Source organism: Salvelinus namaycush, chromosome 3 (genome assembly GCF_016432855.1).
Source record: "Salvelinus namaycush isolate Seneca chromosome 3, SaNama_1.0, whole genome shotgun sequence".
Lineage (NCBI taxonomy): Eukaryota > Metazoa > Chordata > Actinopteri > Salmoniformes > Salmonidae > Salvelinus > Salvelinus namaycush.
Genome location: NC_052309.1, coordinates 80,314,320 through 80,333,430, shown reverse-complemented (window position 1 = coordinate 80,333,430; position 19,111 = coordinate 80,314,320). Strand labels below are relative to the sequence as shown.

At 40.9% G+C, this 19,111-nt stretch overlaps 1 protein-coding gene across 4 annotated transcripts; it reads left to right on the top strand.

Annotated features, from left to right (window-relative positions):
- LOC120040147 (solute carrier family 25 member 39-like) lies at positions 1-19,078 on the top strand. 4 transcript variants are annotated; one of them, XM_038985405.1, is made up of 12 exons: positions 1-125; positions 4,933-5,038; positions 13,398-13,457; positions 14,048-14,098; positions 15,236-15,345; positions 15,524-15,591; positions 15,787-15,911; positions 16,110-16,283; positions 16,462-16,571; positions 17,227-17,308; positions 17,431-17,511; positions 17,628-19,078. In XM_038985405.1, exons 2-12 carry the CDS (start codon positions 4,942-4,944, stop codon positions 17,744-17,746), a joined length of 1,077 nt encoding a protein of 358 aa, XP_038841333.1. In that variant the 5' UTR covers positions 1-125; positions 4,933-4,941; the 3' UTR covers positions 17,747-19,078. The 4 variants fall into 4 exon arrangements, with proteins under 4 accessions (XP_038841333.1, XP_038841327.1, XP_038841339.1 ...); XM_038985399.1 differs by having other exon boundaries at positions 13-143; XM_038985411.1 differs by lacking the exon at positions 14,048-14,098 and having other exon boundaries at positions 13-143.
- Positions 19,079-19,111: the final 33 nt, after the last annotated feature.

The window sequence follows — 19,111 nt, the reverse complement described above, 5'->3', positions numbered from 1 at the left end:
ACTAGTGCCTATCTCGATAGCTTTGTCAAATTAGCTAACAGCAGCTCACGTCTGTCGACAGCATGTCCACTCAACACGCCATGAAATCCCATCAAATTCACAACGCAGATAGATACCCTTTATAGGTACGCTATAAACTAGAGGTGAGTATCACGCTTTGACATGTTTTACCTTCTGTTTTGCGATATTTAGTCAGCTAACTAGCTAGTGTCTGTTAGTCAGCTAGCTAGCCTTAGCTATCAAGCATCTTGAATTTGGCTAGGGCTGGCGTGTGTTCCTGTTTTGCCGTTAGATTAGCTACTGTACATGCATGATCGCTCATGTCTAGCTAACGTTAGTTAGCTACCTAGGTAGGTTCCACAACAAATGTTTTGTGAGCGTTTTATAATTTGAGAAAGGAGCACGACAACATGTTTAAATAAAAAAATTGAGTTTGACAACATGTCCGTGTTAGTCGTTCATCATCATTACATCACCACGCCAACAAAACTACAAGGTCAGATTTGCAGACTGGGTGGAGATGTCACAAAGTATCTTTGTAGATGTGCATGTAGTGCAAACATGAGATGCAGTACAGTGCAATATTGCAGTTACTTAGCTAGCTACAGTTTGTTGTCCTGCACCAGAATATAACTTTAGCTGGGTCATTCCTACTGAGCGGTGCCTTTTGGACCTAATAACTTTTGGGGAAATAAATTATCTATTTTTTTTTTCTATCAGAAAAAGGACATGTTTGACTTTCAGAAAAACATATTGATCAAACTCAGGCACTTTCATCAGGTGCGTTTTCCAATCTGTTATGTGCATAATCCCAACAGCGTGGAAATGTAAAGACTAAATTAGCCATAGCTCTGTGAGTGAGAGATTGAACTAGCACAGTGGTTCCCAAACTTTTTATAGTCCCGTACCCCTTCAAACATTCAACCTCCAGCTGCGTACCCCCTCTGGCACCAGGGTCAGTGCACTCTCAAATGTTGTTTTTTTGCCATAATTGTAAGCCTGCCACACACACACACACACACACACACACACACACACTATACGATACATTTATTAAACATAAGAATAAGTGTGAGTTTGTCACAACCCGGCTTGTGGGAAGTGACAAAGAGCTCTTATAGGACCAGGGCACAAATAATAATAATATAATTTATCTCTTTATTTAACCATCTTACATATAAAACCTTATTTGTTCATCGAAAATTGTGACTAACTCATCACAGGTTAATGAGAAGGTTGTGCTTGAAAGGATGTTGGGTTGTATTGGAGAGAGTCTGTCTTAAATAATTTCCCACATACAGTCTGTGCCTGTATTTAGTTTTCATGCTGGTGAGGGCCGACAATCCACTCTCACATAGGTACGTGGTTGCAAAGGGCATCAGTGTCTTAACAGCGCAATTTGCCAAGGCAGGATACTCTGAGCACAGCCCAATCCAGAAATATTATATATATTAATATTATTATATTATATAATAATATTTCGATGAGATATCAGATATTGGTAAGTGGACTGGAGGCAGGGCATGAAAGGGATAACGAATCCAGTTGTTTGTCATCTGTTTTGGGAAGGTACCTGCATAATTGCGCACCCAACTCACTCAGGTGCTTCGCTATATCACATTTGACATGGTCCGTAAGCTTGAGTTAATTTGCACACAAAAAATCATACAATGATGGAAAGACCTGTGTGTTGTCCTTGTTAATGCAGACAGAGAAGAGCTCCAACTTCTTAATCATAGCTTCAATTTTGTCCCGCACATTGAATATAGTTGCAGAGAGTCCCTGTAATCCTAGATTCAGATCATTCAGGTGAGAAAAAACATCACCCAGATAGGCCAGTCGTGTGAGAAACTCATCATCATGCAAGCGGTCAGATAAGTGAAAATGATGGTCAGTAAAGAACTTTAAGCTTATCTCTCAATTTAAAAAAAATAAAGGTCAATACTTTATCGCTTGATAACCAGCGCACTTCTGTATGTTGTAAAAGTTTTGCGTGGTCTCTGCCCATATCATTGCATATTGCATAATATACATGAGAGTTCATGCACATTTGTGGCCTGCTGGAGGTCATTTTGCAGGGCTCTGGCAGTGCTCCTCCTTGCACAAAGGCGGAGGTAGCGGTCCTGCTGCTGGGTTGTTGCCCTCCTACGGCCTCCTCCACGTCTCTGATGTACTGCCCTGTCTCCTGGTAGCGCCTCCATGCTCTGGACACTACGCTGACAGACACAGCAAACCTTCTTGCCACAGCTCTCATTGATGTGCCATCCTGGATGAGCTGCACTACCTGAGCCACTTGTGTGGGTTGTAGACTCCGTCTCATGCTACTACTAGAGTGAGAGCACCGCCAGCATTCAAAAGTGACCAAAACATCAGCCGGGAAGCATAGGAACTGAGAAGTGGTCTGTGGTCACCACCTGCAGAATCACTCCTTTATTGGGGGTGTCTTGCTAATTGCCTATAATTTCCACCTTTTGTCTATTCCATTTGCACAACAGCATGTGAAATTTATTGTCAATCAGTGTTGCTTCCTAAGTGGACAGTTTGATTTCACAGAAGTGTGATTGAATTGGAGTTACATTGTGTTGTTTAAGTGTTCCCTTTATTTTTTTGAGCAGTGTATATTTTTATATGTGAATCACATTTTTATTTGGCCCCGATATCATTGCTCCTACCCCAGTTTGGGAATACCTGAACTAGCATAATGGATTTTAATTAATCTATCAAACATTTTAAAATGTTTACATTTGGTGAATTTTGTAAATTTTGCCTAACAGTGGAGATGTACGAGTGGGACATACAGACAAAAAATATATAAAACTGTTTATATTTATTTAGCTTTGCGCCATTGTTTTCCCACCAAAGAAATTACACTTCCTGAATGGTGTCATTGTAAGAAGGGGTTGTTTTCTTAAATGGAGAATTACAACCAACTATTTATTTTAACTAAGCAAGTCAGTTAAGAACAAATTCTTATTTACAATGACGGCCAAACCCTAACGACGCTGGGCCAATTGTGCACTACCCTATGGGACTCCCAAACACGGCCGGTTGTGATGCAGCCTGGAATCAAACCAGGGTCAGTAGTGATGCCTCTGAGATTTTTATTTTATTTAACTAGGCAAGTCAGTTAAGAACAAATTCTTATTTCCAATGACAGCCTAGGAACAGTGGGTTTACTGCCTTGGTCAGTGGCAGAACGACAGATTTTTACCTTGTCAGCTCGGGGATTCGATCTAGCAACCTTTCGGCTACTGGCCCAACGCTCTAACCACTAGGCTACCCGCCGCCCCAGATGCAGTGCCTTAGGTTCTCCCGAGTAGCGCAGGGTTCTAACAGGGTGGAAAGTGATATCAGGGACACGCATAATCTTAAATAAAATAATAAATACAAAAATCATGAAGAAAACATTATTGTTGAGAGAATTTAACTAGGACTATAAAATAATGAAAGATTTTATTTATTTATGGCATATTTCTCGTGGAAGTTGATGAGTAACACCCTTTTGGACATGGTCAAAATGCCTACATCCACTGAAAAGTTTTCAAAATGCATAACATTCCCTTTCAAGATCCATATTTTTGAGTTTAAGGTAAAGGACAGCTGACCTTATATCTAACGCCTTTTGGAATCCACCTTTTACACAAAATAAGAGGTTATATTTCCTGGGGACAGAAAAGGCACCATTGTAGGAATCACCCTACCATTTATCACACAACACAGGGCAAGATTGATGAAGCACATGGATTAGAAATATTATGCATAATAATCAGATGCATGAGCCATAGAGGAAGTAGTTATCATTTTTACTCTTAACAACTTGCTATAACCAATGCTGTCTTAATTCTGTGAAATTAGCATAGACAATGTTGTAAATGTAGGAACCAGTTCCTGGCCTGTGTTCATGTTTTTGCTGAGGGTCGGGATATGGTGGGATTTGTTTTAGGGTAATCCTGCCACAGTCAGCTGCAGTAGGGAGAGGTGATAGTCAGGGAAATTGGAACGTGATCGTCTGCCAGCAAGCCTGCAGTACGAGACATTCGGCATGGCTTGATAAGTGCTCAGTTCCTCTGCAGTGCACAAACACATTCAGCAACACATTCGATCATATGCTTGAGATGGCTCCCTCTGATCAAGAACTGGGCTAAGAAACAATTAGCCCTTTACAGGGCTATGTTAGTGGTACTGTAAAGAGAGAGGTAGATGTTCTCTCTTGTTGCTTTCTAGACTCTTTCATTCATAATCTGCCAATTATTAATTTATCTTAGTAAACACATTTGATGTCACCCATTTCAATTTGCCATTTGTTATCACCCATTTTTCAATCGGCCAGGTTCTAATCCCTCCCCGCTGTCTGTATTGAATGTGGGCTTAGTCAATATTCTGTGGATAGTAGTTTTTATGTTACCAGACGTGCTATTGTATCAGTGAGGTGTTGTGGGAGTGTGTGGGGTTTGAAAATTGGGTGTAGTAGCTAGGAGAGGGGAGACGTACACATAACAGATACCTTATCTTAGTGTGTCAAGCTCTCTATTATAACCCCTCCTATCCCACATGAATGAGGCTACTGTACGTCTAGTCACTATCACTTAGAAATAGACTCCTGAATAACAAGCTGTTTGTCATTTGGATAATATGCAGGAGCCTAGGGTTAGGCTAAGCTCAAGCTTTACAATAGCCATGCTGTTGTCCAGGCAGTGACCAGGCTGGCCGACTTGCCCTGAGGACATTCTGTATTTTGTCTCAGTAATCAAGCACAGTTTGACAGAGTATAGCTTAGCTCAAAGCAGAGGCACTCCCCAACAGCCTTGTTTATTTCACATATAATGGAATCTGTCAAGCACTAACTAGCCTCTCATTAGAAGAGAAAATTAAAGTAACACTATGACAATGACATTTGAGAAGTGTGGTTAAAATTGATGTTTTCTGTCTCAGGTGGTCAGGATGGGGGAGCGGCCTGTTGTTACCCCCTCAGCTGGGATCACTCCAGTGCAGCAGATGCTGGCCTCTGGCACTGGGGCGCTGCTCACATCAGTGTTCGGTAAGATCAATGTCCAATGGAGGGGCACAACAACAAACATGTCCTCTCTCTGCCAATAAATAAATAAACCTACCTAGGGAAATTTAGGGGAACCAGTAAAAGCACAGATTGCAAACACCAAGATGGTGGACTGAACACAGCTATGTAGACCACCTCAAGATAAAAACGTAATATTCAAAATCGGTATGTTAGGCTAAATATTAGCACTACACAATCTGGTGGGGAATAACCTTCAATCTGGATAACAACACAAAACAAGTCATAAGACTAGAGAAATGTATCAACAAATATGATGAAAACAAGCAACACCCAAACATGGCAGAGAGTAAGACAGAGGAACCTATTTCAAAACGAAAACGTGACTCTTCTACAGAGACGGACGATTTAATATTTTCACCACCGGGAATGGTAAAGGACAAAACCGATCTGTTAAAATCAATAAATGAAAAACTGGATATACTTCAACTAGTCAGTGTTGGTCAATTTCTTGAACAGATGATCAGGTCTATATAATTATCAAACTTATATATACAGTTGAAGTCGGAAGTTTACATACACCTTAGCCAAATACATTTAAACTCAGTTTTTCACAATTCCTGACATTTAATCCTAGTAAGAATTCCCTGTCTTAGGTCAGTTAGGATCGCCACTTTATTTTAAGAATGTGAAATGTCAGAATAATAGTAGAGAGAATGATTTATTTCAGCTTTTATTTCTTACATCACATTCTCAGTGGGTCAGAAGTTTACATACACTCAATTAGTATTTGGTAGCATTGCCTTAACTTGGGTCAAATGTTTCAGGTAGCCTTCCACAAGCTTCCCACAATACGTTGGGTGAATTTTGGCCCATTCCTCCTGACAGAGCTGGTGTAACTGTCAGGTTTGTAGGCTTCCTTGCTCGCACACGCTTTTTCCAGTTCTGCCCACAAATTTTCTATAGGATTGAGGTCAGGGCTTTGTGATGGCCACTCCAATACCTTGACCTTGACTTCTATCTCAAGGCCATCAGACTGTTAAACAGCCACCACTAACATTGAGTGGCTGCTGCCAACATACTGACTCAACTCCAGCTCACTTTAATAATGGAAATTGATCAAAAATGTATCACTAGCCACTTTAAACAATGCCACTTAATATAATGTATATGTATATACTGTACTCGATACCATCTACTGCATCTTGCCTATGCCATTCTGTACCATCACTCATTCATATATCTTTATGTACATAATCTTTATCCCTTTACACTTGTGTGTATAATGTAGTAGTTGTGGAATTGTTAGGTTAGATTACTTGTTAGATATTACTGCATTGTCGGAACTAGAAGCACAAGCATTTCACTACACTCGCATTAACATCTGCTAACCATGTGTATGTTACAAATAAAATAAAATTTGATTTGATTTTACTTTGTTGTCCTTAGGCCATTTTGCTACAACTTTGGAAGTATGCTTAGGGTCATTGTCCATTTGGAAGACTCATTTGCGACCAAGCTTTAACTTCCTGACTGATTTGAGATGTTGCTTCAATATAGCCATATAATTTTCCATCCTCATGATGCCATCTATTTTGTGAAGTGCACCAGTCCCTCCTGCAGCAAAGCACCCCCACAACATGATGCTGCCACCCCCGTGCTTCACAGTAGGGATGGTGTTCTTCGGCTTGCAAGCCTCCCCCTTTTTCCTCCAAACATAACGATGGTCATTATGGTCAAACAGTTCTATTTTTGTTTCATCAGACCAGAGGAAATTTCTCCAAAAAGTATGATCTTTGTCCCCATGTGCAGCCAAGACCAGTGAGGTCTTGGCTGTTTTCTTTTAATTTTCCCATAATGTCAAGCAAAGAGGCACTGAGTTTGAAGGTAGGCCTTGAAATACATCCACAGGTACACCTCCAATTGACTCAAATGATGTCAATTAGCCTATCAGAAGCTTCTAAAGCCATGACATCATTTGCGGGAATTTTCCAAGCTGTGTAAAGGCACAGTCAACTCAGTGTATGTAAACTTCTGATCCACTGGAATTGTGATAGATTATTTCACTCTGTCTGTAAACAATTGTTGGAAAAATTACTTGTCATGCACAAAGTAGATGTCCTAACCGACTTGCCAAAACTATAGTTTGTTAACAAGAAATTTGTGGAGTGGTTGAAAAACAAGTTTTAACGACTCCAACCTAAGTGTATATAAACTTCCGACTTCAACTGTATTTCTCCCATGGGCAAAGAAATTCAAAAGGGGTGATGATATTAATTAACAGTAATTTTGATCCAAATGTGCACATCGTCCAAACAGATCGTCAAGGTAGATGGATTATTTTAAATATGTTATTGGACAATAAACAGATATAAGAATCTATCAACTCTACAAGCAACACTAGACTCTATTATTATGGTGGGGGATTTTAATACGGTTTTAAATACCTCTATGGACCGTAAAGGAAATCACACAAACTATCACCTTCAGGCACGTAAGGAAATCATGAATGTCATGGATATATGGAGGCTTAAATACCCTGACCTAGTGAGATATACATGGCGGAGGCTTAATCAAGCTAGTCGTCTTGATTACTTTCTTAGCTAAATGCTTGGCGCATAGAATTGAAAAGGTATTGTCAGATATTATTCATCCTAATCAGACAGGTTTTTTACATGGATGATACATTGGAGATAATATAAGACAAGTACTGGAAACCATAGAATACTATGAAAAAGTAAACCAGGCCTGGTTTCCATAGCTGATTTTGAAAAGGCTTTTGATAAAGTATGACTGGAGTTTATATATAAATGCATAGAATATTTCAATTTTGGATAGTCTCTTATAAAATGGGTTTATGTTATGTATAGTAATCCTAGGTGTAAAATAGTAAATAATGGCTACATCTCAGAAAGTTGTAGCCATGTCAAGAGTAAAACAAGGTTGTCCACTCAGTATATCTATTTATTATTGCCATCGAAATGTAAGCTGTTAAAATTAGATCCAACAATAATATTTAGGGATTAGAAATCCCTGGCTTAAAAACAAAGGTGACATTTTACGCTGACGATTTCATGTTTTCTTTTAAAACCACAATTAGAATCCCTCCACAGCCTCAGAGAGGATCTAGATACTTTTGCTAACCTCTCTGGATTAAAACCAAATTATGATAAGTGTACTACGTACTATTACGTATTGGATCACAAAAAAATTCAACTTTTACATTTACAGTGTAGTTTACCAATAAAATGGTCTGTCGGGGATGTGGACATACTCTGTATACAAATCCAGAAAGAAAGAAATTCTCACTCCAATAAATTTGTATAGAAAGTTAGCAAAAATAGATGAGATCTTGCTACAGTTGAAGTCGGAAGTTTACGTACACTTAGGTTGGAGTCATTAAAACTTGTTTTTCAACCACTCCACAAATTTCTTGTTAACAAACTATGGTTTTGGCAAGTCGGTTAGGACATCTACTTTGTGCATGAAACAAGTAATTTTTCCAACAATTGTTTACAGACAGATTATTTCACTTATAATTCACTGTATCACAATTCCAGTGGGTCAGAAGTTTACATACACTAAGTTGACTGTGCCTTTAAAACAGCTTGGAAAATTCCCAGAAATTATGTCATTGCTTTAGAAGCTTCTAATAGGCTAATTGACATCATTTGAGTCAATTGGAGGTGTACCTGTGGATGTATTTCAAGGCCTACCTTCAAACTCAGTGCCTCTTTGCTTGACATTATGGGAAAATCAAAAGAAATCAGCCAAGACCTCAGAAAAAATATTGTTTACCTCCACAAGTCTGGTTCATCCTTGGGAGCAATTTCTAAATGCCTGAAGGTACCACGTTCATTTGTACAAACAACAGAACGCAAGTATAAACACCATGGGACCACGCAGCAGTCATACTGCTTAGGAAGGAGACGCATTCTGTCTCCCAGAGATGAACGTACTTTGGTGCTTTAAGTGCAAATCAATCCCAGAACAACAGCAAAGGACCTTGTGAAGATGCTGGAGGAAACGGGTACAAAGTATCTATATCCACAGTTAAACGACTCCTATATTGATATAACCTGAAAGTCCGCTCAGCAAGGAAGAAGCCACTGCTCCAAAACCGCTATAAAAAGCCAGACTGGTTTGCAACTGCACATGGGGACAAAGATTGTACTTTTTGGAGAAATGTCCTCTGGTCTGATAAAACAAAAATAGAACAGGACAACAAACTCGAGGGATTTTAGTCACCATAACAAAGCCCTGACCTCAATACCATAGAACATTTGTGGGCAGAACTGAAAAAGCGCGTGTGAGCAAGGATGCCTACAAACCTGACTCAGTTACACCAGCTCTGTCAGGAGGAATGGGCCAAAATTCACCCAATGTATTGTGGGAAGCTTGTGGAAGGCTACCTGAAACATGTGACCCAAGTAAACAGTTTAAAGTCAATTCTAACAAATACTAATTGAGTGTATGTAAACTTCTGACCCACTGGGAATGTGATGAAAGAAATAAAAGCTGAAATAAATCATTCTCTCTGCTATTATTCTGACATTTCACATTCTTAAAATAAAGTGATGATCCTAACTGACCTAAGACAGGGAATTTTTACTGGATTAAATGTCAGCAATTGTGAAACTGAGTTCAAATATGTATCTCAGCAAAAAAAAGAAACGTCCCTTTTTCAGGACCCTGTCTTTCAAAGATAATTCGTAAAAATCCAAATAACTTCACAGATCTTCATTCTAAAAGGTTTAAACACTGTTTCCCATGCTTTTCTAATGAACCATAAACAATTAATGAACATGCAACCGTGGAACGGTCGTTAAGACACTAACAGCTTACAGACGGTAGGCAATTTAAGGTCACAGTTATGAAAACTTAAGACACTAAAGAGGCCTTTCTACTGACTCTGAAAAACACCAAAAGAAAGATGCCCAGGGTCCCTGCTAATCTGCATGAACGTGCCTTAGGCATGCTGCAAGGAGGCATGAGGACTGCAGATGTGGCCAGGGCAATAAATTGCAATGTCTGTACTGTGAGAAGCCTAAGACATCGCTACAGGGAGACAGGACGGGCAGCTGATTGTCCTCGCAGTGGCAGACCACGTGTAACAACACCTGCACAGGATCGGTACATCCGAACATCACACCTGTGGGACAGGTACAGGATGGCACCCACAACTGCCCGAGTTACACCAGGAATGCACAATCCCTCCATCAGTGCTCAGACTGTCTGCAATAAGCTGAGAGAGGCTGGACTGAGGGCTTGTAGGCCTGTTGTAAGGCAGGTCCTCACCAGACCTCACCGGCAACAACGTCGCCTATGGGCACAAAGCTACCGTCGCTGGACCAGACAGGACTGGCAAAAAGTGCTCTTCACTGACGAGTCGCGGTTTTGTCTCACCAGGGGTGATGGTCGGATTCGCGTTTATTGTCGAAGGAATGTGCGTTACACCGAGGCCTGTACTCTGGAGCGGGATTCGATTTGGAGGTGGAGGGTCCGTCATGGTCTGGGGGCGGTGTGTCACAGCATCATCGGACTGAGCTTGTTGTCATTGCAGGCAATCTCAACACTGTGCGTTACAGGGAAGACATCCTCCTCCCTCATGTGGTACCCTTCCTGCAGGCTCATCCTGGCATGACCCTCCAGCATGACAATGCCACCAGCCATACTGCTCGTTCTGTGTGTGATTTCCTGCAAGACAGGAATGTCAGTGTTCTGCTATGGCCAGCGAAGAGCGCAGATCTCAATCCCATTGAGCACGTCTGGGACCTGTTGGATCGGAGGGTGAGGGCTAGGGCCATCCCCCCCCCCAGAAATGTCCGGGAACTTGCAGGTGCCTTGGAGGAAGAGTGGGGTAGCATCTCACAGCAAGTTTTGGCAAATCTGGTACAGTCCATGAGGAGGAGATGCACTGCAGTTCATAATGCAGCTGGTGGCCACACCAGATACTGACTGTTATTTTTGATTTTGACCCCCCCATTTGTCCAGGGACACATTTTTTAGTTTTCTGTTAGTCACATGTCTGTGGAACTTGTTCAGTTTGTGTCTCAGTTGTTGAATCTTATGTTCATACAAATATTTACACATGTTTAGTTTTGCTGAAAATAAACTCAGTTGACAGTGAGAGGACGTTTCTATTTTTGCTGAGTTTATATACACACACACACACACACACACACACACACTACCGTTCAAAAGTTTGGGGTCACTTAGACATTTTCTTGTTTTTGAAAGAAAAGCCCTTTTTTTTTGTCCATTTTAAAATAACATCAAATTGATCAGAAATACAGTGTATACATTAATGTTGTAAATGACTATTGTAGCTGGAAACGGCAGATTTTTTTAATGGAATATCTACGAAGGCGTACAGAGGCCCATTATCAGCAACCATCACTCCTGTGTTCCAATGGCACTTTGTGTTAGCTAATCCAAGTTTATCATTTTAAAAGGCTAATTGATCATTAGAAAACCCTTTTGCAATTATGAAAACTGTTGATCTGATTAAAGAAGCAATAAAACTGGCCTTTAGACTAGTTTAATATCTGGAGCATCAGCATTTGTGGGTTCGATTACAGGCTCAAAATGTCCAGAAACAAAGACCTTTCTTCTGAAACTTGTCAGTCTATTCTTGTTCTGAGAAATGAAGGCTATTCCATGCGAGAAATTGCCAAGAAACTGAAGATCTCATACAATGCTGTGTTCTACTCTGTTCACAGAACAGAACAAACTGTCTCTAACCAGAATAGAAAGAGGAGTAGGAGGCCCCGGTGCACAACTAGTCCTCAACTGGCAGCTTCATTAAATAGTGCCTGTAAAACACCAGTATAAATGTCAACAGTGATGAGGCGACTCCAGGATGCTGGCCTTCATGAATATCTTGTATGCTGTGTGATGGCACGAACAAATTAATGATTGATTGATGCAGTAGCCTATATAACTATTGAAATATAGGCGTAAGAAAGTTACAGTACACAGGATGTGGTCTTAGGCCTACAGCTCAATGGTGGTTATACAAGGCTGCTATTCTAAGCCTACTAATTATGTCATTACTTATTATATTGATGATCATAATAATAGTAATGATAACAATAAGGGGATCCAGAAATAGGAGGGTTATTATTATAAATATAATTTTCCTGACAATTTTGAACAGTGTAAACAACACTAAATAATACCAGAGAAGTCCGATTTAATCAACGACAGTCAGTGTAAGTAAAGGTACAAGACTGTGTACATATCTGGCTGTGTCACAGTTCCAAGACCAGTCAGAAACGTCCAGGTAACCCTACGCCAATGACGCCGATGAATCTGAAAACTGATGTTGGGTCCGTTTTAAGTAGCAATGATATCCTTCTCCACCGTCTTACGACAGATTTCACAAACCAGTCATGACTGTTCAACAATTTATTTTTATTTTTAATGTACTTTCCAGCAAATTATAACTATTGTAGCAAAGGAGTTTTGAAGTTGAGGGTGCAGTATTTCTGAAGTTTGGCAATGAGGACAAAAACTAGCATAGTTCAGTAGCCAGCTAGTTTAGCCAAATGAGCTCAGACCTAGTGCGCATGTGCACCAAGCAAATTCAGGAGACAGATTATAGATTTTATGCCCTGATATCAGGAGCAGGTGGTGAAAAGTGAGATGAAACAATTCAGAGACTGAAGCAAATAAATCAGATAACTATTTAAGGAGAGTGAATTGATATACAGTACTGAAATCAGCTGTAACTGTCAATTGTAACAAAGATATATTAGATACTGTCTCTACAGAATTAGCTAGCTTGTTGACCACGCTGATTTTCATCAGGTTACGGGCAGGATTACGATTCATGATATCAAGACTTGATCTGCACTCTTAGCTGTTGAAAAATAAAATGTTTGTAAAAAGTATTTGTATAAAACGATTAAATGTTATTAAATATATACAGAATTTACATGAGCTCTCTGCCTAGCCTGCCACTAGGTGCCATGGCAACTGTAGAACTAGGATGAAATGTTCCATCATGGGTGACCGAAGCCTCCACGACAACACAGGAGTCTGCCACAACTGCATCAGAGACTGTCACTGGTTCAGTTTGTGTGTCAGTCTGTGTTCATCTGAGCTCCAGTCTGGTTGTACAGGTTGAGGTCTGACCAGACTCCAAAGCCTGCAGAACAAGTGTCCAAGCCTTGTGTGTAGGAACACCCCCTCCCCCCACAGATTTCTTTCAGAGAAGACACCGTTCTTGTAGAACACTATTCCATTTTCCCAGATCCACACACACACTGCACCACACACAAACACACGCTCACACTCGTGTATGCACATGTTCCTCATTGACGAGGCCCATGATGGGTGTAAATAGATCAGTATAATTGAATCTGTCTCTCTTTCACAGTCACACCACTGGACGTGGTGAAGATAAGGCTGCAGGCCCAGCAAACACCATTCTATCAAGGTAGAACACTAACAGATAACATTCACTGCTTATACGATGAGTCTGCTTATTGCTTCTTACCATTGCGGGGATAGCCTAAGTATTAGATGTTTATGTCCCCACTCCCCACCCCTGAAAACTGGGGAGCCAGGTAGCCTAGTGGTTAGCGCATTGGGCCAGTAACCGAAAGGTTGCTAGATCGAATCCCCGAGCTTACGTGGTACAAATCTGTTGTTCTGCCCCTGAACAAGCCACTGTTCCTAGGCCGTCATTGTAAATAAGAATTTGTTCTTAACTGACTTGCCTAGTTAAATAAAACATTTATAAATGAAATTTAAAAAAAAAAAAAACTCAACTGCACTGTCATTGCTTTCACTGTGAGAGACTACATTCAGCCTCTTGCCCATCTGCTCCCTAAGCCTAAATAATAGAATAGGGGTTGAGGTAAAGGGGGTTTAGAAGTCCTTATGTCGGCAATGTTAACCTTCGGCAGCCATGTCGGGCTACATTTAGTGGAATCATGCTTTAGCTTTTCTCTGCTCAAATGCTTATTTTGTGTGTCTTGTCCTCTTTCATTGTCTCTCTCTCTCTCTCTTTGCTTTGTTTCATAGCTTTAGCTGCTGACTCTGCTTCATGGAGTGGTGTAATCCGCCCCGCCAAATGTGAGTATAACTCTCCGGCGCCGCTTGCTGCATGCCCAGACTTTGCCCAGTCTGACTGACTACATGTGCCTATCTGGCACTGCTCTGCCAATATGACCTAACAAACTGGGTTTCCTGGGAAAACAAAACAAATGCACTTTAACCATAGTCTGAGCAAATTGATTTTGAAGTCTTTGGCATTTATATGTACCCTCTATGTCTATATATGTAACCTCATACTCTTCTTCAGTGCACCCTCATACTCTTCCTCAGTGCACCCTCATACTCTCAGCTGAATGATTATATGGGCTATAGCCTTGGCGCTCTCTCTCTATCTCTCTCCACTCAGCTACACCATGACTCACTCTGAACATTTTATAAAGAAAACTAAGGACAATTAGCCCAGATAGTGCAACCAGCTAGTTATTATTAGCATATTGAACTTCGCAACGAAATGATGTGGTAACAATGAGTGCTTTCTGGTACTTGAAAGAATTCAACATGATTCATAGCTACCGGGTATCAAATTGTGCCTTGTGGTACTTGTGTTTATGAATCTCAAAGAAATAAACAAGTAGTTCATAGGTTATACTGTATAACACCCATTTTACTATGTAATTTTCTATTACTAGAGGAGCTCGTTTGTTTGTTTATAGATTTTCTCCTAAAATCCTTTGCCTTGGATTGACCATTTGCCAATATCTAAAATAAGGCAAACACTAGTAGTCCAGAGCAGGCTTTGGCTAGAGCATCCTTGGGGTTATCGTCCCCAGTGTCTGTCTGACCGGTTTACCTCTGTTATTAATAGCTTATCTAACCTCTGTCATGGACACCCTCACATCAATATAAGTTAAACTATTGACTGAAAAACAAACTGTTAAAGTATTTTTTTTTTTTTACCAATGTCATTATTTTATAGAACTATTGAATATCCATTAATTTAACATAGAACTAGAAGCTATAGATGCATCAAACGGACATACTGTAATTACACATGAATGCGTGCCCTACAGAGACGCCAACGTTTGGCATTACTCTCAGTATGTTCACATTTACCTATTTATAGTCTAGATAGAAGTAGAGCTTCATGTCTCATACAGTAACGTATTAACCAGTATGGTTATGTTTTGGTGACCCTGTTCTTGTGTTTTGTCTCAGGGAAGTGCTTCCTGTATTGTAATGGCCTGATGGATCACATCTATGTGTGTCAGTATGGGGCCAGCTGCACCAGCTGGTACAAAACACCAACCCACTTCAGTGGCACCCTGGTAAGAGACTCAGAACCCTCTTATTCGCTCCCACCAACACAGCACAACATCACCTGGCTTGACATAGTTAAAGCACTGGATGGGGAACGACCTGTCTTTTGAAGTCCCAAATGTTTGTATTTTTTTGGAACTCCACAGTTCCCAAGGACAAACACGGTGTGGTGTTTGTTTTTCTCAGGATGCTTTTGTGAAGATCACGCGCAACGAGGGGGTCAGGTCTCTGTGGAGCGGGCTGCCTCCCACACTGTGAGTCACTGGGGTAGTTCAAGTACATGTATTTGTAATAAAGAACGGTAACAAGAGCAATCAGTCCTTGATTGTATAAAAGAGAAACTCAGAACTATGACTTTATGGTTTCAATTTCAGTGTGTTGTTTTGCACCTAATCAAGTAACAGCTTGCAGAGCTTTGAGATTGACAGTCTCTTGCTGTTTGTGTACAGGGTGATGGCGGTGCCTGCCACGGTCATCTACTTCACCTGCTATGACCAGCTCAGAGACTTACTGCGCTACGGCATGGGGTTCCAAGGCAACTACATCCCCCTGGTGGCAGGGGGTCTCGCTAGACGTAAGTGGACTACATGGGACGGGGGTTCACAATGTCTGGAAGCTGATTAAGTCTTGATTATGATACAGTTCAGTTGTCACACACCACACTAAGAATGTAGATGTATAATAATGCCATTATTACATTGTTCCCTTCTGTAAAATATTGTGTTTGTTGCTGCCCCTCTTCCGTTGACTCCCCCGTGTCTGTGTTCTCCAGTGGGAGCAGTGAGTGTGATCAGCCCATTAGAGCTGGTGCGTACCAAGATGCAGTCCCAGAAGCTGACCTACAGCGAGCTGAGGGTGTGTATCCGCTCTAGTGTTGCCCAGGATGGCTGGCTGTCCCTGTGGAGGGGTTGGGGACCCACCGTCCTACGAGACGTCCCCTTCTCAGGTGAGACGTTATGTCACTAACCATCTATCTGTCACTGCTAGGGCTTAGTTGGACTGGTTGATAGTAGTTGGGGGTTACATAATGAAGACCGCCTGTGTGGGTGAATAATAAATACTATCTTCGGTGTGATAAAGTTTCTCAGTGACTTTTCAACCTGACTGTTTTTCTGTGTGTGCAGCCCTGTACTGGTTCAACTATGAGCTGGTGAAGGCCCAGCTGTGTGATCAGTACGATGTGTCTCAGGCCACCTTCTCCATCAGCTTCACAGCAGGGGCCATCTCTGGAGCTGTGAGTATCTCATTAATACATCTACTGGGAATTTACAATGTAAAGCAGATGTCTTCTATTAGATTTCATGAAGAAGATGATGGATGGTTTGTACATTGCAAGGTGTATACAGTTAAATAGTCAAACTCTTTTTTTCCGCTCCTATTCTTTTCCGTTTCCTGTGAGTGAGGCAGAGGTGTGTTTTCTTATAGGTAGATCATTGACAAATATGGATAAGATTTCAGTGTGCTATCTCTCACCAGGAAAGGAAAGCCAGTTGTAACACAGATGTTATTTGTATTTATGACAGAAAGAGGCCATGATAAATAAAACCAAATGCCTTTCCCTGCTGAAAACAGGCCTATGTTTTTTTAGAGAGATTCTCTCATATGTGAGAGAAGTGGACACACTTAATTAGCCTAGATCTGTAGTAAAACAGGAAGTTCCCTGTCAAATCTTGGCAGTTCTACAGTCCTCTCATGAGTTATTATAAGGGTTGAGTTGACACCAGAAAAAAATAGAGAATTGCTGTGTGATTGTGACAACCATTAGACTGTTGATAATTGACTGTTGATAATTGATAGATCAGGGGGTAAGTTATGTTGATTTCACTGGGTATTGCTGTTGATTTCACTGGGTATTGCTTAGAGAGTGTGTCTATTGTCTTCTGTCCCAGGTGGCTGCCATCATGACCCTACCTTTTGACGTGGTGAAGACGCGAAGACAGATCCAACTGGGAGAGATGGAGACACTGGGAGGTGTGTATTTACAGGGGTCTTATGTACCCATATGGCCATTCTCGTCTGAAATCGTATTTTATCCTCTCTGATAGAACGTAGGATTGCCCACTAAATCTCTGTCTTTCTCCCCTTCCTCCTAGTCCCTATGAAGAATCCCACATCCACATGGCATATCATGAGGGGAATTTGGGCTGAATCGGGATACAGGGGGCTCTTTGCAGGTAAGTCCAAAAGGATATATAAAAATTATATATTTGCAATGCCTGCAGCGCTGGTATAGTAAGCAGTCTGAATGGAGGACTAAATCAGGTAAATTGTGTCTCTTTATCCCCCTCAGGTTTCCTACCCAGGGTGATCAAAGTGGCCCCAGCCTGTGCTGTCATGATCAGCACCTATGAGTTTGGGAAGATCTTCTTCCAGAAGATGAACCTTGACCGGGAGCAACAGGCCTGCTGAGGGGCTGTGTGTGTGGAGAAGCAGGGTAGGCTGCCTTCTTCTGGGGCAGAATGGGAAGAGACTATTAGCAGCTGCCAATGCACTGCAAGCTGTGCAAGACTGCTCCTGGTTAAGACTTTGCACCTAGAAACCTGAGCTTCAAATCACCCTGGAGGAGTCTCTGTCTCTCAATTCAGACAAAGGCAAAGACATAGTGTAAAGTGGATATTGTAAAGTGGTTGTTCCACTGGATATCATAAGGTGAATGCACCAATTTGTAAGTCGCTCTGGATAAGAGCGTCTGCTAAATGACTTAAATGTAAATGACATGAGGAATGGGCTTTTTTTTGTCTGTTTTCTAGCCCTTTCTATTGGCCCACAGGGAGGCTACTCCTACAACTGTGAACACTGTCATACGTGTATCCATGAATGTGTCCATTAGTTAAATTCAGAACTGTGGGGGAACAGCCCTGTGACCTAAGGCTTATTCAGACTTTAGCATGCTTTCCTTGCACGCTAAAAGGTGTTCATCTTTGCTAGTACAGCCCCCTGCTGTTCATACTTGGGAGAACACTTCTAACAACAACCCTAAAAAAACTGCATGCAACCTAATCCATTCAATCAAGACCTTCCCTTCAACTACTAGCCCAGACCAAATGCATGGCTGAGCTGGGATGAGTAGATATTCTTAATGTAGCATTCTCTCATATTGATTTATCATCTGACCAATGGTAGCCTACTATTCAATGTCCATTTTTGTGATGGGAATAAACACAATACTTATGTAGGTGGGTTACCATGGCTCCTTCCCCTAGGATGAGAACTGGGTTTTATGAGTTAATTTGGTACATGTTATTCAATCAAATGAAATACTTCAGACAAAACAGCTGACAAATTGACTATGCAATCTAAAAGGGGTTGACATACATTTTATTTATTTTTTACATGATTGAATGTATTCAGGTGTTCTGTTGATCCATTTCAGAACTGGGCTGAGTCAATATAGTTTTTTGAAGAATGTTCATTAGATTTTTTTTTCAGCATTTCAGAAAGATCTGGAGTTCTACTAACTAGGCTACTGGACTGAACTGAGTTGTTGCCTTGATCTTAAATTTGTGTGTTTATTATTTCTTGTGTACATTACATGGATGTATAGAATGTTTTATATGCTGTGACTGGTTTTACTATTTTTTTATTCAGTCAGAGGGATACAGATCATCTAACAGAATGCCTAATTGGATTCAAAGACATTTAAATATATATATATATTATTTCACCTTTATTTAACCAGGTAGGCTAGTTGAGAACAAGTTGAGATGGACAGTTGTAAAATAAAAAAGGTGTTGCACCAATCACAAGAGCTTTTGCCTTATCTATTACCTGATG